Source organism: Trichosurus vulpecula, chromosome 2 (assembly GCF_011100635.1).
Source record: "Trichosurus vulpecula isolate mTriVul1 chromosome 2, mTriVul1.pri, whole genome shotgun sequence".
NCBI lineage: Eukaryota > Metazoa > Chordata > Mammalia > Diprotodontia > Phalangeridae > Trichosurus > Trichosurus vulpecula.
In genome coordinates, this window is record NC_050574.1 from 311,557,592 (window position 1) to 311,578,584 (window position 20,993).

Below are 20,993 nucleotides of genomic sequence, written 5' to 3' on the forward strand. Positions count from 1 at the left end.
GGGATTGCTGTTCTAGAATTGCAAGGGGTGTGCGAGAGACCAAAAACCCAAACTCAAACCAACAAAACCCATGCTAAGCAGCCATTTAACATAGGATGTCACTTCACACTGCTATGAAAAGCATATGACAGCCACTGTTTCCCATTAAAACATGGACATACATAGAAAAGCCACTTAGGCTGCTGATCAAACTTAACCAGGATAAAAAGCTTTTCCTTGCATCAGGGCTGCATCCCTAGCTTACTTCTGGAAGCTTTTCTGTCCTTTTGCTTCCCCCCGCCCTGCCCCAGTTTCCTCTTTCCCACTAAGAGTAATATGAGAAGGAAGGCCATTTAGAAAAATTGGGGGAAATGATTATGAAAGAAAAAAACATGCAAGCCAGAGGGAATATATCTTGATATTTGGAGAAAAAAATGTCCTTCGTTATTTGAAGATGATACAATCATTTCATTACTGATAGAAACCTGTGCTTTGAGCTGTTTCTCCAACTACAGGGGCAGATCTGACTGGTCCCTCTCACTTTTGCCTCTTCAAGACACAGCTAGTGGCCCCAGAGTAGGATAGAACCACTGGTTTTGGGGAGAGAGTCCATCATTTTGGCTTATCCATCTGAACTAACCATCCATGGATGTGTATATACATGATCTAATTCAGGTATAAATAACCACAGATTTCCCACTTAAGGTTAAAGATCTCTACTAGTGAATAAGGGAATCAATAGAACTTTTCATGACCATAGGACATTTAATTTTTCTTTAAAATGTTTAATGTTCACTTAGCAGAATATTCAGAAATATAAACTTTAATACTGTTACAAATTTGTACACACAAGAGCCTCTTTCCAAATTGTATCTGAAAAGTGGTTAGAAAAGACAAAAATAATTTTCTTTTATTATGCTTGGAATACCACAAAGCTGTAACTAAGAGCTTGCTGCATTTACAACACTTCCTCAGTGTGGCTAAGGTTGGTTATTTAATCTGGACCAACTCAGCCAATGCTAGCAGAAAATAAAGCATTCCTCTGGAAATTCAAAGGATCAGCTTCATGATTCAATATTTTGAAGCTGTTGCTCAAAACATACAGTCCTTGAAAGTAGCTTACATTGACATCATTTTCTGAAGCGTTTGAAAAGTGGGTGGACATGCTTATTTACAGACGGCTTGCTTCGAGAAGAATGATATTCCATATAAACAGTATCATCTGCCCCCGACATGGAGCTCATTGTGCCAAAACGACGGGACACCTGAGTGGGTAGAATACACAGAAGTGAGGAGGGAGGCATGGGGGACAGCCATTGCAAATACACTGAAATAGGTGATGAAGTGCAGTATTACCAGTTTCCCAGGGACAAAAGAGGGCTACTTCACTTCCATCTTAATCATAATATCCAAAAAATGTGTTAACAGTAGTAAAGTCAGAAGCATCTCGAAAGTCCTAATCCCAGGCTTCACTTAGTAGGCTTCTTCTCAGGACTATTCCTTAAAGGTCATCAATAAACAAATGCACTCTGACTCAAATGGTGCCCAAAACTATACTTCATATCTGTGAGCTTGCAAGACAGATGTCTTCCATGGGTTTTTAAAGCCAGAGAGAGCACAAGAAAAGATACAATCCAAAGAAGTTTTCTCTATTATCTTAATTGGTCCTTAATCACCTCATAAGGTCAACAGGTCAGGGATTATTACTTTTATGTGATTGATGAAGAAACTGAGGCTCAATAAGATCAAATGACTTGCCCAAAGGTCCCATAGCTAATTAAAGGCAAGGCTGGGATTGCAGCCCAGGATATTTAACTAACGAATAGCTCTAAATTACATTTTCTCCCATGGACTCAACAAATGTAATGACTGGAGAAAATCACATCTATTTCTTTGGAATTGACTGTTAAGAACCCTGTCTTTGGGTACACTGAAGCCTAAAATGCACATGAATAAGAATGACTGAATTATCTGGCTTTATGCCAACTCACCTGAGTGGATCTGGAGCCAAATTCTCCTGCTACCACTTCTTCCTCAGCATCCAAGTCAGTGGCTGCCAGTACCTTCTGTAAAAGCTGCTGCTGTTCCTCTTTAGATGAAAATGATAATTCTTCTTCCTCCATACCAGCAAGCTTAGTAATTACCTGTAGAGTAGAAAGTGACAAGAGGTTGTTCTCTTTTGGTAGCCATTAAAATATTTTCTTCATTATGAACTTAATAACCATCAACAAATTTTGACATTCTAACTTACAAAAGAATAACAGAAGACTGTATATGAAACTGTCAACTTTTTTTTTATTTTTTAATTTTGTTTTCTTTTTTAAAAATTATTTAATATATTTAGTTTTCAGCATTGATTTTCACAAGAGTTTGAATTACAAATTTTCTCCCCATTTCTACCCTCCCCCCCCACTCCAAGATGGCATATATTCTGGTTGCCCTGTTCCACAGTCAGCCCTCCCTTTTGTCACCCCACTCCCCTCTCATCCCCTTTTCCCCTCCTTTCTTGCAGGGCAAGATAAATTTCTACCCCCCATTGCCTGTGTATCTTATTTTCTAGTTGCATGCAAAAACTTTTTTTTTTGTTTTTGAACATCTGTTTTTAAAACTTTGAGTTTAACCTATCCCCCTTTATTGAATTTTCTCCCTTGACTCTGTCCCCTTTAGAAAGTGTTTGTTTTTGATTACCTCCACCCCCATGTGCCTTCCCTTCTATCGTTCCCCCTTTTTTTTATCTTCTTCTTTCTTCTTTCCTGTGGGGTAAGATACCCAATTGAGTATGTACAGTATTCCCTCCTCAGGTCAAATCTGATGAGAGCAAGATTCACTCATTCCCCCCTCATCTGCCTTCTCTTCTCTTCCTACAGAACTGCTTTTTCTTGCCACTTTTATGCGAGATAATTTACCCCATTCTATGTCTCCCTATCTCCCTCTCAATATATTCCTCTCTCATCCCTTAATTTGATTTTATTTCCTTTATATAGCTTCCCTTCATCTTCAACTCACCCTGTGCCCACTCTCTCTCTCTCTTTATATATATATACACATATATATATGTATATGTATATACATACACATACATATAGACATACATACACATTCACCTATACATATATATACATAAACATATATATACACATACATATATATGTGTGTGTGTGTGTGTGCGTGTGCGCGCGCGCATATTCCCTTCAGCTACCCTAATACTGAGGTCTCATGAATCATACACATCATCTTTCCATGTAGGAATGTAAACAAAACAGTTCAACTTTAGGAAGTCCCTTGCAATTTCTTTTTCTTGTTCTTTTTCTTGATTACCTTTTCATGCTTCTCTTGATTCTTGTGTTTGAAAGTCAAATTTTCTATTCAGCTCTGGTCTTTTCACTGAGAAAGCTTGGAAGTCATCTATTTTATTGAAAATCCACTTTTTGCCTTGGAGCATGATACTCAGTTTTGCTGGGTAGGTGATTCTTGGTTTTAATCCTAGCTCCACTGACCTCTGGAATATCGTATTCCAAGCCCTTCGATCTCTTAATGTAGAAGCTGCCAGATCTTGGGTTATTCTGATTATGTTTCCACAATACTCAAATTGTTTCTTTCTGGCTGCTTTCAATATTTTCTCCTTGATCTGGGAGCTGTGGAATTTGGCAACAATATTCCTAGGAGATTTCTTTTTGGGATTTATTTGAGGAGGTGATCGATGGATTTTTTCAATTTCTATTTTGCCCTGTGGCTCTAGAATATCAGGGCAGTTCTCCTTGATAATGTCTTGAAAGATGATATCTAGGCTTTTTTTCCATCATGACTTTCAGGGAGTCCAATAATTCTTAAATTCTCTCTCCTGGATCTATTTTCCAGGTCAGTGGTTTTTCCAATGAGATATTTCACATTGTCTTCCATTTTTTCATTCCTTTGGTTCTGTTTTATAATATCTTGATTTCTCATAAAGTCACTAGCTTCTACTTGCTCCATTCTAATTTTTAAGGTGGTACTTTCTTCAGTGGTCTTTTGGACCTCCTTTTCCATTTGGCTAATTCTGCCTTTCAATGCATTCTTCTCCTCATTGGATTTTTGGAGCTCTTTTGCCATTTGGGTTAGTTTATTTTTTAAGGTGTTGTTTTCTTCAGTATATTTTTCAGTATTTTTTGGGTCTCCTCTAGCAAGTCATTGACTTGTTTTTCATGGTTTTCTCGCATCCTTCTCATTTCTCTTCCCAATTTTTCCTCTACTTCTCTAACTTGGTTTTCCAAATCCTTTTTGAGCTCTTCCATGGCCTGAGATCAGTTCATGTTTTTCTTGGAGGCTTTTGTTGTAGGCTCTTTGACTTCGTTAACTTCTTCTGTCTGTATGTTTTGGTCTTCTTTGTCACCAAAGACAGAATCCGAAGTCTGAGACTGAATCTGGGTGTGTTTTCGCTGCCTGGTCATATTCCCAGCCAACTAACTTGACCCTTGAGTTTTTCAGTGGGGTATGACTGCTTGTAGAGTTTAGAGAACTATGTTCCAAGCTTGGGCAGATGTGCTGCCACACCAGCACTCCTCCTTGCCCAAGAACCCCCAACCCAACTTGGACTTAGATCTTCAGCAGGCTCTTCACTCCTGCTTTGATCCACCACTTAATTCCTCCCACCAGGTGGGCCTGGGGCCGGAAGCAACTGCAGTTGTACTTCTGTAGCTGCCCCACCTCCACTGCCCCCGGGGGCGGTAGCCAAACCGAGAACTCCTTCCACTCCTGTAGCTTTTCCCACTAACTTTCTCTGTTGTCTTTGGTGTTTGTGGGTTGAGAAGTCTGGTAACTGCTGCAGCTCACTGATTCAGGGTGCTAGGGCACGCTCCGCCCAGCTCCTGGTCTGGTTGGTCTGCGCCGCTCAGGCTGGGCTCAGCTGGGCTTGGCTCCCCTCTGCTCCCAGCTCCGTGCAGGATAGACCTCACCCAGAGACCATCCAGGCTGTCCTGGGCTGGAGCCCTGCTTCCTTCTGCTGTTTTGTGGCTTCTGCAGTTCTAGAATTGGTTCAGAGCCATTTTTTATAGGTTTTTGGAGGTACTCAGCAGGGAGGTCATGCTAGTCCCTGCTTTCCAGCCGCCATCTTGGCTCCACCCCTCAACTTTTTCTTAAAGTGTATGTTAAACTGAAAAGAGAAAAACAAAACTGTCCTGCTTTTGTCCCTTTTTGAATTTGTTTTCTTCTAGGATTTTTTTTTTTTTGCATTTGTCACTTCTCACTAATTAGCTGCCATTTCACTGGCAAGCTTTATGGTTCACCACAAAATAATGTATTGCTTAAGAAAGAGGCCCAGTACCTTGGTTTCACAGCAACAGAGTTGTGTGGCAAAAAAACATCTGGTAACACAGTCCTTAATTAATATACGAATATGACTCTTGGTATACTGTAAACAGGCCAGCAGCTCTCTGGGGTGGTGATGGACTCACAGATCATAAAAAGCTAGACAGCATCTTTGAGGTCATCTAGTCCAACCCCCTTTCCTTTTTTTTTTTGAGCATCTGCTTTTAAAACTTTGAGTTCCAAATTCTCCCCACTCTCCCCTTCCCACCCACTCTCCCTAGGAAGGCAAGCAAGTCAACATAGATCACACATGTATTATTATGTAAAGCACTTCCACAATGCTCATGTTGTGAAAGGCTAACTACATTTCCTTCCATCCTATCCTGTCCCCCTTTTTTCAATTTTCTCCTTTGACCCTGTCCCTTTTCAAAAGTGTTTGCTTTTGATTACCTACTCCCCCATCTGCCCTCCCTTCTATCATCCCCCCTTTTTTTATCCCCTTCCCCTTACTTTCCTGTGGAGTAAGATACCCAACTGAATGTGTATGTTATTCCTTCCTCAAGTTGAATCCGATGAGAGTAAGATTCCCTCATTCCCCCTCACCTGCCACCTCTTCCCTTCCAACAGAATTGGCTTTATCTTGCCACTTTTATGTGAGATAATTTACCCCATTCTATCCCTCTCTTTCTCCCTCTCTCAATAGATTCCTCTCTCACCACCTAAATTTATTTCATTTTTTAAGATATCATCCCTTCATAGTCAACTCAACCTGTGCCCTCTGTCTATATTCCCTTCAACTATTCTTAATACTGAGAAAGGTCTCATAAATTACACACATCATCTTTCCATGTAGGAATGTAAACAAAACAGTTCAACTTTAGTAAGTCCCCTATGAATTCTCTTTCTTGTTTACCTTTTCATGCTTCTCTTGATTCTTGTGTTTGAAAGTCAAATTTTCTATTCAGCTCTTTTCATTGAGAAAGCTTGAAAGTCCTCTATTTTATTGAAAATCCATATTTTGCCTTGGAGCATGATACTCAGTTTTGCTGGGTAGGTGATTCTTGGTTTTAATCCTAGCTCCATTGACCTCTGGAATATCATATTCCAAGCCCTTCAATCCCTTAATGTAGAAGCTGCTAGATCTTGTGTTATCCTGATTGTGTTCCCACAATACTCAAATTGTTTCTTTCTGGCTGCTTGCAGTATTTTCTTCTTTATCTGGAAACTCTGGAATTTGGCAACAATATTCCTAGGAGTTTTCTTTCTGGGATCTTTTTCAAGAGGTGATCGGTGGATTCTTTCAATTTCTATTTTACTCTCTGACTCTAGAATATCAGGGTAGTTTTCCTTGATAAATTCTTGAAAGATGATGTCTAGGCTCTTTTTTTGATCATGGCTTTCAGGTAGTCCAATAATTTTTAAATGATCTCTCCTGGATCTATTCTCTAGGTCAGTGGTTTTTCCAATGAGATATTTCACACTGTCTTCCATTTTTTCATTCCTTTGGTTCTGTTTTGTAATATCTTGATTTCTCATCAAGTCACTAGCTTCCACTTGCTCCAATCTAATTTTTAAGGTGGTATTTTCTTCAGTGGTCTTTTGGACCTCCTTTTCCATTTGGCTAATTCTGCCTTTCAAGGCATTCTTCTCCTCATTTGTTTTTTGGAGCTCTTTTGACATCTGGGTTAGTCTATTCTTTAGGGTGTTATTTTCTTCAGTATTTTTTTTGGGTCTCCAGTCATTGACTTGTTTTTCATGGTTTTCGTGCATCACTCTCATTTCTCTTCCCAATTTTTCCTCTACTTCTCTTACTTGCTTTTCCAAATCCTTTTTGAGCTCTGAGCCCAATTCATATTTTCCTTGGAGGCTTTTGATGTAGGCTCTTTGACTTTGTTGACTTCTTCTGGCTGTATGTTTAGATCTTCTTTGTCACCAAAAAAGGAATCTAGAATTTGAGTTTGAGTCTGCGTTTGAGTCTGAGTTCGTCTTCGCTGCTTGTTCATGTTCCCACCAAACTACTTGACCCTTGAGCTTTTTGTCAGGATACGACTGCTTGTAGAGTAGAGAACACTTTGTCCCAAGCTTTAGGGTCCAAGCACTGCTGTTTTCAGAGCTACTTCTACTCCACTGTCACCGCATGCTCTATCACTGCAGCGTTCCTCCTCCCCCAAGAACTGCCAACCAGAACCACAATACAGATCCAAACAGGGCACAGCAAGGGAGTCTGCCTTTGTGCCCACAAAGCGCTCCTTGCACTCCCGCTTTGATTCGCTGCTAGATTCCTCCCACTGTGTGAACCAGGGACTCAGGAAGCAGCTGATGCTGTACCTCTGGAAGCAGCGTCAGGAGTTTCCTACTGCTGCCACTGCCACCGCTGCACCACCTCCGCCACCCCCAAGGCAGGTGATTGGACCGCTCTGAACTCAATTCCGCTGTTTTCCTCTAACCTGCTCTTTGGCATTTGTGGGTTGAGATGTCTGGTAACTGCCACAAGCTCACTGATTCATGGCCCCAAAGCCTGTTCTGGCTGGTTGACTCCAGGTCTGGTCTGTCTTGGAGTGCTGCGTTCTGTTCCGAGCACCATGCGATAGACCCTTCCCATTGACCATCCAGGCTCTCCTGGGCTGGAGACCTGTTTCCCTCTGCTATTTTGTGGATTCCGCAGCTTTAGAACTTGTTCAGAGCCATTTTTTTTACAGGTGTTTGGAAGGATCTTGGGGAGAGCTTAAGCAAGTCCCTGCTTTCCAGCCGCCATCTTGGCTCCACCCCAATCACAGACAGGACTCATAAGTTCGGATAATAAGCCCAAAGTCAATACGGCAGTTAGTGGCAGAGATAAGAATAAGAAAAGAACAATAATCCTCACATATTCATATGCCCCTTTAGGTTAAGATACCTTATTGTCAAATGAGATAATATTTGTAAAGTGCTCAGTATCATGCCAATTTAAATGCCTATTCCCTTCTCCTCCCTCTGGTTATATTTTCTCTCTTATTTTTTTGTATATACTTAATTTTTTCCAATTACATGTAAAGATAGTTTCCAAGATTTATTTTTTATAAGATTTTAAGTTTCAAATTTTTTTCTTCCTCCCCCCCTTCAATCCTCCCTTCCCAAGATGGCAAGCAATCTGATCTAGATTACATATGTGCAATCATGTAAACATATTTCCACAATTAGTCATGTTGTGAAAGAAGAAACAGAACAAAAGGGAAAAGCCTTAAAAAGCAACAAAAAAAGTGAAAATGGTAGGCTTCAATCTGCATTCAGACTCCATAGCTTTTTCTCTGGGTGTGAATTGCATTTTCCATCATAAGCCTTTTGAAACTGTCTTAGATGATTGCAGTGCTGTTTCTCTCTTATTTTTCCAAGGAATCATGTAGTTCTTCCCCTCTGCTTGCATTTGCCATTTAAATGAAATAATGTATAAAGCCTCATGCCTTCCTATTATAAAAACCTACTTTAAGAGATGAATTTGTAGGTGCTGGCCACTGTGAACACCAAAAAAACCCAAACTTACTATGCTTTAACAGACAGGAAAAAACTTGTTATTGATGTGGGAGTGATTTTATCCCTGAGTCAGTTGTCTGTGCAGAGTCAGAACAATGAGTCATAAGAACTAAGATCAGAATTCGTAAAAGGAAGAAAAATAAAGAAAGATTTTATGTTATAACATTTAAAACTACTTAACTAAGCAAACCTGAATTAAAGAAGTTATTGAAAATAAAAAATGGGAAATGGACATCAGAAATGATATCAACACTATCACAACTTTATCTTGAAATTTCAATGTAAATTAATTTTCACAAAAGACCAAAAGAGAAAATGCTTTAGCCAGCAAACACCAGATCTGCCAAAAAGGCAACACCAAGTTAGGCTATAAACTCATCTGTAAAATCTTACAAAGAATAATGATGGATAATTACGAGCAATATTGTCTCATAAAGCAGAGTGAAAAGGTAAAAGGTCAAACCAGTTTAAAGAAAGCTTCATAAGATATCCAATAAAGCAAAATCATCCTAAGAGCATTCAAAGATAAAAATAAGACTACGAACAGCAGAAAAATACAAAAGATTTCAACAAACTGATTCCTGCATCATGGATAATGGAACTACCACACTTGGATGGACCCTAACATCACTGCACACAGAGTAGGAGAAAATGACACTAAAGAGAACAAAGACTAGACAAACAGTCATTCTGGACTACATACAAGAGGAGATTCATACTGTAGGTGAAATCAATGTGAAGGGATTTATACACAAGGTATCTAGAGGAAGGGAAGATACCAAAAAAAGTATGAAAAACATCTTGGACTACATTACTACTGAAAAAGGGTTACCAGAAAAACATTAACAATCATTGATCTATTAGACTATTCTCCCATCAACACAAAAATATTCTAAATTGTCTGTATACAAATAAATAACATCTGTGATAAGGACATTAGTAAGGAATAAGCAATTTTTAACAAGTCATATTCAAAGATGGATCACTTCTTTACTATCTCACATTTAACTAAAAGAGGTAGAGAATATAAGGTCCCATTGTTCCTACTATTTGTTGAATATGAAGACAAATTGATCTGGGAGAGCAAAATGCTGCCTTATAGATTCTTTTACATCAAGGTGTGACCCATCCATACATCAAGATCTTTCAGGATTCCTGGGAAGATGTAAAAACAGTAAGGTATGCTTGCTAAAGTTATTCACCGCTCTGATGGAGATGACAGAGAGTTCCTCTATCAAATTCAGTTCTCTGGGTCTTAAAATTATACCTGCATGGTCACTAGCCACTACCCAACAGGGGTAAGCATGAGCCATCAATGAAGATAGTTTTTACTCCAGCCCTTAGGATAAATCTTGACATTTATTGGGAGGATGCAGTACGGGAGCAGAAAGAGCCCTAACCTTGGAAGATGTGGGTTTTATGTCCTAGTTCTCTCATTTCCTATTTGTGTGATTTGGGTAAATCACTTCTAACAATCCGATGAACTTTTATTAATCACCTTCTATGTGGAGAGGACAATATTAGGCGCTGGGGATACAAAGACAAAATGAAAAAGTCTCTGTTCTCAACGAATTTACATCCCACTGTAAAATGGGAACAGATAAATATACACGACACACATGTAGGTAAAATATGTATGTATGTATGTATACACATATGTGTGTGTGTGTGTGTGTGTGTGTGTGTATGGGATACTATTGTTGTTGAACACATTTACTTAGATTTTGACAAACTACTTGATAGAACAGCACATACTTATCTTGCGGAAATATGGAGAGAGGCAGCTTAGACTATAATACAATTAAATGGATTTGTAACTGGCTGTCTTAGTCAATAGCAGTTTGGTTTCAAACCAGCAGGAGGTTTCCAATGGAATGCCCCATGAACCTGTGGTCAACTCTATGGTGTTTTAACAGTTTTATCAATTACTTGGATAAAAACATAGATGATATACTTACCAAATTTGCGGATGGCACAGAGCTAGGTGGAATAGCTACTACTCTGGATGAAAGAGTTAAGATCTAAAAAGATTTCTGATAGGCTAGAACATATTGCTAATCCAATAAAGTAAAATCCAAAAAAATATAAATTATAAAGTGTTACATGAGTTTAAAAAAATTTAATTCTACAAGTATTTTTTAACTCATATAAGACATTTAAAACTTAAGGATGGAAGAAGCATGGCAGACAGTAGTGTGTACAAAAGAGATTGAAGGTTAAGGAGACTTCAAATCTCAACATGAGTCAGCAGTATGATGCGGCTGCCAAAAAAAACTTCAATGTGAAAAGCAATCTTGGACTGCATTAAGATAAGTATAGCTTAGTCCTTTTGTACTCTGCTCTGGTCAGATCACATTTGAAGACTGTGTTCACTTCTAGGGGCCAGAGTTTAGGAAGGACATTAAAAAGCCTCAGAGTATCTCGAGGAGGGTAACCAGGATGGTGACAGGCCTTCTTTAATTTTATGTATTTCAAAGTAATCTTCCTAAAGCATAGGTCTGGCCATATCATCTCCCTAAGCTTCAGTGGTTCCCTATCACCCCCTAGATTAAATATAAAATCCTCTGGCATTCAAAGCCCTTCATGATCTACACCCTTTTCTTACAACTTACATCCTGTATGTATTCTATGGCTCAATGACACTGGCCCCCTTGCTTTTCCTTGAACAAGACACTAAAGACTACAAAAATATTCTTTAGCAGAACTGTGTCCCAAACCCAAATCTCTGGCTCCCCTATCAGCCCCTATTCTAATCTTCCTTACTCTACCTGGTTTTAAAGAATAAAAAAAAAAGAAAAAAAACAAAAAAAAACCCACCATATCATTCTCTTAAGATAAAATCTGCTCAATATTAGCAGAAAGTAAGTTCTGTCCTTTCTAAAGATAAATTACTTAGGATTAGTTTTAGCAGATTTGTAAGATGGTGGTTAGATGGAAAGAGGCAGCTAATCTTCCTGTGGTGTGCCAAGAACAACCAGCACCTCTGCTCACTCTCTCCTCACATAACTAATTTAGGATACTAAATTCTACCATTGACTTGCTATGCACAATAAATAACCTAAAAAGGATAGCCATGGCACAAGAAAGTCCAACTCCTGAAATCTCCCAGTGATATGAATCAACCTACAATAACCTATCCTCACAAAATCTTTTAAGCGACCAATTTTTGTTGTTGTTTAGTCATTTTTCAGTCATGTCCAACTCTCTGTAAACCCATTTAGGGTTTTCTTGGCAAAGATAATGGAGTGGTTTGCCATTTCCTTCTCCAGCTCATTTTACAGATGAGGAAATGGAGGCAAACAGCGTAAAATGACTTGCCCAGGGTCACACAGCTAGTCTAAGGCCAGATGTGAACTCATAAGTCTTCCTGATTCCAGGCCAACACTGCCCCATCTAGTGATCTAAGTGATTTTGATAGATCTATCTAAATGATCAACAATGTGCCTTAAATGCCTCTCTCAGCCTATTGCTTCCTAGCTACAGCAAATTAAAGGATTAGTATTGAGGAGTACCTCTACATGCAGGGTAAGGGGTGGGGAGTGCTGTGGAAGAGTGAAAGCCAGAAAGATTAAGACATGTTAATTTATTTTTTGATGATTAGAAAGCCCTTAAGGATCCTCTTACTTAAATTTTCTCTTTCTTTCTTACACATGTCCTCACCCTTACTCCAACCCCCAAATCTGATTCAGAATCTTGGCAGAACCTCCAAAGCATGCCAAATTGCAACACATTCAGCACATTTTCCAACTAGCCACCAATTTTCGTTTTTCAATCTTCCCTCTCTATTGCACCAAAGAAATCCACCTCTGTCCTTTAGTTACTATGTTTAAAGGGCACAAAAGCCTTTTCTTCAAGTCCCTAACTGAGTACCTTCCTAATTAGTTACTCAGCAATTCATTCAGAGAAAAGAAGGACTTATGTAAGATCGTTAACTATTTAGAGATTCTCTATGCCTAAGGTTTTTCTCAAGCAAATATTGACAGCGCTCACTAATTCCCTTCAGGATGAAACAATAGGCTTCCTTATAGCACTTGTCCTAATGGGAAAAGGAATCCAATGCTGCTTACCTTGAAGCTATAACCTTGATCGACCAGGAACCTCTGCCGTTTCGTTGAATATGCCATTTCCTGTGTATCCTGGGATACCAGTGAGTAGAAGAAGGCATTATACTCCTCTGCAACCATTCCTAGGGGATACGAGACAGTAAATATTAGCTTGTGAAAAAACAGGATGTGAGATTTCCAGTCAAGATGGCTGTGTGAATGGGAAGCAGACTGCTCAGCTACTATTACCTACTCCATCAGGACCATAAAGTCTGCACCTGACTGAACAACAATCAGATATCCAAAGAGAAATTACTGTGACATCTTCCATCCCAGAACTGTACAAGAGGTCAGCCAGAAGCCTGACAATAAGGGAGTCTACGACTAGCCAAGTCAGCAATAAACCATCACAGCCTCCCAGTATGACTAGCAATGGTGAGAGAAATATGTAGCCTTCAAGACTCTGTGTCCTGAGGCAGCAAAAACAGAGGGTTCCCTTAAGAAAGCCTGAGGATGGTTGAAAAGCCCCAGATTTGTCAGAGAACTCCAGAGTGGGGACCTGGGAAATTCTGGAGAAGAACAGCAATGAGCACAACCCTACAGATCTCAAGACTGGGGACACTTCAGGCCCAGGATTCCGACATCCCCAATAGTCTGCCCTGGGATGTCAGAGGGCGCCCTGAAGATGTAGTAGTCTGAACCTCAAAGATCTGGGGGAGAGGTGTGTGCCCTAATCCCGACAGGTGAAAGTCAGCATAGAAATTAAAGGAAAGACCGAGCAGAGCCAATTATTTTACTCAAAAGCATAGTAGGGATGGAGCCAGCCCAGGAATAAAGTCCCAATTCAGGAAAAAAGGCTGGAGAGGGAGTAAATTGAATAAAACACTGATTATTAGCACAGAAAAAATATCACAAATCTAGAGAACCCCAAAAAAGAGAGAGAAATTCTGTAACAACTGTAAGTGACTCAAAGGAAAAAAAAATTTCTATAAGCACTACATGAATATCCAGAAGAAATATTATGAAATAAAAAAAACAGAAAATCTCTTGAGGAATGAATTGGAAAGAAAATAAGTAGTTTAGTAGAAAAAGAAAAACCTTACCCAAGAAATGGACTCCTTGAAAATTAGAACAGATCAAACACATATCAATGACTCCATGAGCTAGCAAAAAATACTCTAACAAAAATCAAATGATTGAAAAAAATAGGAGAAAATATAAGATATTTGATATATATCTATATTGAAAACCCAGACCTAGAACAGGTCAAGGAGAGATAGTTAATCATGACTTAAAAATCACTGGACTCATAGTCAAAACTAGGACAAAAAAAATTTTAACACTATATTCTTTCTTTTTTTCTTCAAGTGAGTCTTTTCAAACTTTATTTAAATATATCATTTCCATAACATGGATGACCTGCTGGTGGCCAAAATGATGGAACAATTCTCTAGATACAATGAGGCAGATGGAATGAATAAGCTTTAACTTTGTCCCTTGCCCTTCCACCCTGCCTCCCTCCCCACCCCAAGGGGCTTTATGATATATTGTTTCCAATGAATTCTAAAACAAAACAGTAAAGAATGCTGCCATGTCTATTTTGGCAGTAACAAAGGCAAACTGGACAGCTGCAGGCAGGAAGATTCAAATGCAGAGATAATTCCTGGAAGTCAACAAACTGTCCTCTGATTTCTTCTAAGGAGCTACTTTGCCTATGACATTTCTTTTGTGGAGTCCTGGAAAGACCAGAGATCATTGCTAAAAGCAAGTTGCCAAGACCTGGGAAGAATCAAATGTAACTACTCAGGAAACAGAAGGGGGCATTGACCAATAAATCCCCCTTCACATCACCAACAATACAAGATGGGAAGCAAACTTAATGAGTTTTTCACATTCATGGAAACAATATTTAAAGTCCTGTTTTCTTCCCCTGCATGGTTCAGCTGCTAGAACATTACGCTCCTTGGCTCTCACTGTAGAGAATGATTTGATTGCAGGAAAACAAAACAAAAAAGTCATCAAAACCCCCATAGTCAACGGTACCAGCCTTTAAATCAGCTTTGGGGTTCAGTGCAGGGGTGGTACGCTCCTCCAGCTCTCCTTACAGGTAACTGTAATCAACCGCAGCAGAGGAAACCGCAAATTCAACTCAATAGCTGATAGTCTTGGCCTTTAAATCAGCTTTAAAAACAATGGCTCCTCCCATGATGCAGCCACTAATGGTGTAGAAATACATCAAACTGAATAGGGAAACAAGCTGGGGATGGCAGAGAAACACTAAGAGGGAAAATAATTCCAAGGAGGGAAGAGCTACAAACAAACCAAACTTCTTAATGCTCAAGGAAAAAAAGCAAAGAGGCAGAATATAAGGCAGTTGTCTTCAAGTGCCTCTTAGACAGATGGGTAATGGCTGAACAAACTGTGACATACAAATTTATTGGAATATGACTGTGCAGTAAGTGAAAAGGGAGATAATTTCAGAGAATCTCGGGTAGGATGAATTGATGCAGTCAATGAGCAGAACCAGGAGTACAATTTATACAAAGTCACTAACACCATCAAGAAACAGAACTTTGAAACCTTTAAGAACTCTGATCAAAGAAATGACCAGCCATGTCTTCAGAGGATCTATAACTGAAGCATGTTACTTACCTTCTAACACAGAGGTGACAGAAACAAGATGCAGAAAGAGACAGACCTTTCTGGACATGGTCACTCTGTGGATTTGTCTGGCTTATGTTTGTTACAAGAGCTTTTTCTTGTCTTTCAATTTTCAATGTAGAAGGAAGGGGTTAGGGGAGGGTTAGCAATAGTGATGCCAAACATATGATCATTTAAAAACGCATAGAAACGAACAGAAGGAAATTCAAGCAGGACAGTTTTGAATGTAATATATAAAATTTATCATATACTTCCTTTCAATCTTTCAGGAAGTTATAGATAAATCTGTTTCAAGGTCTGAAACATCCAGAAACTGTGTCTTGTGAAGCAAGAGCACACACATGCATACACATATGTGTGTGTGTGTGTATATATATATATATATATACACATATATATATGTACCACATATAATACAGGTAAAAGTTAAAATGTTAATACTTAGTATTCTACAAACAGGTAGTCTTCACAGAAGCTGGAAACTCTAAATACAGTCACAAAAAAGTCAGTACAGGAAACCAGAAGTTCCTGGAGTAGGGTACTTAATACTTGATTTAGTTAATGTACTATCTCTGATATTTACTTCTGAAAACATGGAATCGCTATGTTTCTCAGATGTGCAACAAGATCAGAGTAGATTATTTGCTGCTATATACAGATCTCTTCCAATCTCTTCTCCAAACAAAGGATAACAGAATTTAGAGCTGGAAAAGGTCACCTAGTATAACTGGCTCATGATATAGGTAAGAAAACTAAGGCCCAGAAAACAAAATGGTTTTCATGAAGTCACACAAATAGAAAGTAGGAGAGGAGTCAGGATTTAAACCCAGGTCCTTGGACTTCAAATCCAGGGCTCTTTCCACTACACTTTGGTTGTTTTCCTTAACCTGTCCCTTTTAAATCTGAGAAAGAATTCATGCTAAAGTTGCTGTGTACTGGAGAATTTTCTCAATAAGATACTCATAAAGGCTTTCCTGCATCTGAAACATAGATGAAGGACAGAGTTTTCATTAGATCAAAATTTTTATTATCATGATTATTGAGGCATTGTTAGAGTTCTAAAAACCATTTAGATAAAAAACTCTCTCACACTACAGAAAAATATGACTGAAACCAGGGCAGCCAACACTAGTGACCTTGGGGGTCTAGGCTATTTAAGAACCTTTGCCTACAAAATGTGAGATGTCAGCTCCTTAAGGAATGACTATTGCTTCTGCAGTTGGAAGGGTTGCTAATTCTCTAAAAAGCCTGGAAAGGCTCCTTTAAAGGGAGGGCCCAGTACCGTATGTGCCAAAGAACACTTTGATTAAGAAAGGACATATTCTAGCTAAACTAAATAAATTTTTCTTTTTCTTTTTTTTGGAGGGGGGAAGACAGGGTAATTGGGGTTAAGACTTGCCCAAGGTCACACAGCTAATAAGTATGTCAAGTGTCTGAGGCTGGATTTGAACTCAGGTCCTCCTGACTCCAGAGCCAGTGCTCTACTCACTGTGCCACCAGCTGCCCCCTAGATTTTTCAATAGGACTTGCTCTTTTCAAAAAGAAAAATCTATGCTTGTTTTCCTAATTGTCTCAGTCCTATTCTGCTGAGGGGCCCCATCCTGCAATAATCACTAGGACATAGAAACAAAGCACCAGCTCTCTGCAAGGCAGCTTAATACCCTTCAAAATTCTAAGAGTTTAGTGTTTGGGTTCCTAATAAAGGGTTCTTAACCTTTTCTGGCATGTGTCACAGACCCCTTTGGCAGTCCAGTGAAGCCTATGAGCCTCTTCTCAGAATATTTTTTTCTCAATGCATAAAATACACAGCATTACAAAACAGTTATCAAAATATATTAAAAAAAAGTTTATGGACCCAGAATCCCATTTTAAGTAATACAGAATTACTGACAGGTGGAAAAGGGATTACCCTTTTCAGGTTCCCCTAGGCTGCCTCATCCAGTATTGTCTCTGTGACGCTAAAAAACCAAAACAAAACCCCCACCCCCAAAACAGTAACACCAACAACAAAATATCCTCTAATTTCCTCTAATCAATAATTCACCAAGTCCTTTAGTGTCCCTGCTAGAAAGAGCAAACAACAGCTAGGTAACAGTTCTGCTAATATACTCTTCTAGTTCATGATTCCAGGTGAAGGACCCAGTTTCCACTTTTGCTGATAATTTTCCTAATATTGAACCAGCCCTGAATTCCTGATACAAATTCCACCCGGTCATAGTGTATGATCTTTGTGATATATTGCTGTAAAAATCTCCTTGCTAGTATTTTATTTAAAAATTTTGCATCAATATTCATTAGGGAATATAGTTATAGTTCTATAGGGAATATAGCCTATAGTTCTCTTTCTCTGTTCTGTCCTTTCTAAGGGCAAGGCCAAAGGGGCAGAGCCAAGATGGTGGAGAAAAGGCAGGGACTCGCCTAAGCTCTCCCAAATTCTTCTCCAAACAATTTTAAATAACGCCTCAAAACAAATTCTGGAGTAGCAGAACCCATAAAAGGATGGGATAAAACAATTTTCCAGCCCAAAACAAGTTGCAAGATCAGCAGGAAAGGTCTATCACATTGGGGTGAGAGTGGAGTGCAGTCCAGTGTAGGCTGCAACAGCTCAGACTGGGCCCCAAAAAACCAAGAGAAGGCCTTGGGAGTGACTGAAGCAGTGGCAGCAATACTGGCTTCAAGAGCTACGAGCCCACAAATAGTAAGGGGGTGGGACAACTGATCCGAAGATTACAGGGATCCCTTTACTGGCACTGGGGGCAAGACTCAGTGGCATTGCCCATACTGGGTCACAGTCCTGGGTATCAGTCCCAGAGTGAGGAGGAGCACTAGCACACCAAAGTTTGCAGCTGTAGGGGAGCTGGGACCCTGGTCATATGTGATTTCAGGACTGAAAAGTGCTTGTGGTCACTCAGAGACCAAAGAACAGGCCAGCAGGGCAGTAAACACATCTTTTTCTTCGATCATACCACCTTGGAAGAAATGAAAGTACAGGTCCCCGGAATTAGTTCTGAAAATAGCTACACAAAAAACTTGAAGCTTGGGACAGTGCCATCTCCACCCTGGAAGCAGAGCCCAACTTTAGCATGGAGTTAAAAGTAAAGAAATAGGCTACAAAAATGAACAAACAACAAAAAAAGAAGTGGACCATAGAAAGTTAGTATGATGACATGGAAGATGAAAACACAAACTCAGAAGAAAACAAAAAAAAAATATGACTGGTATATGTAATGCCTTAAAAAAAAAATGTGAACTGGTCTAAGATCCTGGAAGAGCTCAAAAAGGATTTTAAAAATCAAATAAGGGAAATGGAGGAAAAACTGGGAAAAGAAATGAAAGTTGCAAAAAAATCATGGAAAAGAGTCAACAGCATGGTAAAGGAGGCACAAAAAATACTGAAGAAAATAATACCTTAAAAAACAGAATAGGCCAAATGGTAAAAGAGGCACAAATATCCAATGAGAACAATTCCTTAAAAAGAAAAATAGGTCAAATGGAAAAAAGATATATACGAAAATTCACTGAAGAGAAGAACTCCTTAAAAAGCAGAATTGGGCAACTGGAAAAGGAGGTACAAAAGCTCAATGAAGAAAATAACTCCTTAAAAATTAGAATTGGGCAAGTGGAAGCTAATGGCTCCATGAGACATCAAGAAACAATAAAGTAAAATCAAAAGAATGAAAAAAATAGAAGAAAATGTGAATTATCTCATTGGAAAAACAACTGACCTGGAAAAAGATCAAGGAGAGATAATTTAAGAATTATTAGATTACCTAAAAGCCATGATGAATAAAAGGGCCTTGATATCATCTTTTAAGAACTTATCAAGGAAAACTGCCCTGATATTTTAGAATCAGAGGGTAAAATGGAAATTGAAAGAATCCACCAATCACCTCCTGAAAGAAATCCCAAAATGAAAACTCCCAGGAATATTATGGCCAAATTCCAGAGCTCCCAGGTCAAGGAGAAAATAATTGCAAGCACCCAAAAAGAAACAATTTAAATGTTGTAGAGCCACAGTCAGGATAGCATGAGATTTAGCGGCTTTGATCTTAAGGAGTCAGAGGGCTAGGGATATGATATTCCAGAGGGCAAAAGAGCTAGGCTTACAACCAAGAATCACCTACCCAGAAAAACTGAATATAATCCTTCAGGGGAAAAATGGATATTAAATGAAATAGATGACTTTCAAGAATTCCTGGCTCAAAGAGGGAATAATATTCACACTCAGTTGGGCATAGAAATCTATCTTATCCTACAAGAAAGAAAGAGGGGAAAGGGATAAGAGAAGTGGGGGAGAGGGCCGACAGAAATGAAGGAAGACGGAGGTGGTGGTTAGAAGCAAAACATTTTTGAAGGTAAACAGGGTGAAAGGAGAGACAGAGTAGGATAAACAGGGAGAAAAATAGAATGGAGGGAAATAGTAATCAAAACTATCAAAAATATTTTACAGCAAGTTTCTCTGATATAGGCCTCATCTCTCAAATATATAGAGGACTGAGTCAAATTTATAAAAATAAGTGCTGTTCTTCAATTGGTCAAAGTACATGAACAGGCAGTTTTCAGACAAAGTAACCAAAGCTATTTACAGTCACATGAAAAAAGTTCTAAATCACTATTAATTAGAGAAATGAAAATTAAAACAACTCTGTGGTACCAACCCATACCTACGTGGCTACTATGACAGAAAAGGAAAATGCATCATATACTGAGCTGTATACTGATTCAATCATTCTAGGGAGCAATGTGGAACTATGCCCAAAGGGCCATAAAACCATGAATACCCTTTGACCCAGAAATATCACTAACTAGGTCTGCATCCCAAATAGATAAAAAACAAAAAGGTAAAGTACCTATATGTACAAAAATATTTATAGCAGCTCTTTCACCACGGTAAAGAACTGGATATTGAAGGGGTGCCCATGAATTGGGGAACGGCGGGACAAGTTGATATGATTATGATGGAATACTACTGTGCTATCAGAAATGATGAGCAGGATGCTCTCAGAAAAACCCGGAAAGAACTTACATGAACTGATGTAAAGTGAAATGCGAAATGAGCAGCACTAGAAGAACATTGTACACAGTAACGGCAATGCTGTAAGATAATCAACTGTGAAATGATTTAGCTCTTCTCAGCAATACAATGATCCAAGATAATTCTGAAGCACTTATGATAAAAAATGCTATTTTCAGAGTTGTTTGTCCTTCCTCCCAGAAGGATGATGACATCAGGAAGGTGACGCCATGACTTGCAAACAAACTGGATTTAAATAAGGGAGGGCTATGCAAAGTTACCAGCCTCACTTTCTCCTCTGGAGCCTTCTGAGTCCAGAAGCAAGGTATAGATCAGGACTGGAGAAGACCCTGGATGCAGCAGGAGACTTTGGCCTTTTTAAGCTAAGATCTTTCCAGGTCTCAGTTTGCCTGAGGCAACACCCATTCAGTGATTAAGGCTAGCTATTTCCAGAGAAAGAATTATGGATTCTGAATACATAATGAAGCATTATTTTTTTAACT

The 20,993-nt window shown here is 39.0% G+C and overlaps 1 protein-coding gene across 1 annotated transcript in view; it reads right to left on the reverse strand.

The window, feature by feature from the left end:
• Nucleotides 1–743: 743 nt before the first annotated feature.
• The window catches only part of ERCC3 (ERCC excision repair 3, TFIIH core complex helicase subunit), a 51,762-nt gene continuing 31,512 nt past the window's right edge, over nucleotides 744–20,993 (reverse strand). The window contains exons 13-15 of the mRNA XM_036746351.1: nucleotides 12,840–12,958; nucleotides 1,971–2,123; nucleotides 744–1,244 (exon numbers count right to left, since the gene is read on the reverse strand). Coding sequence (XP_036602246.1) covers nucleotides 1,110–1,244; nucleotides 1,971–2,123; nucleotides 12,840–12,958 — 407 coding nt within the window. The 3' untranslated portion in view covers nucleotides 744–1,109. The remainder of the gene's footprint in view (nucleotides 1,245–1,970; nucleotides 2,124–12,839; nucleotides 12,959–20,993) is intronic.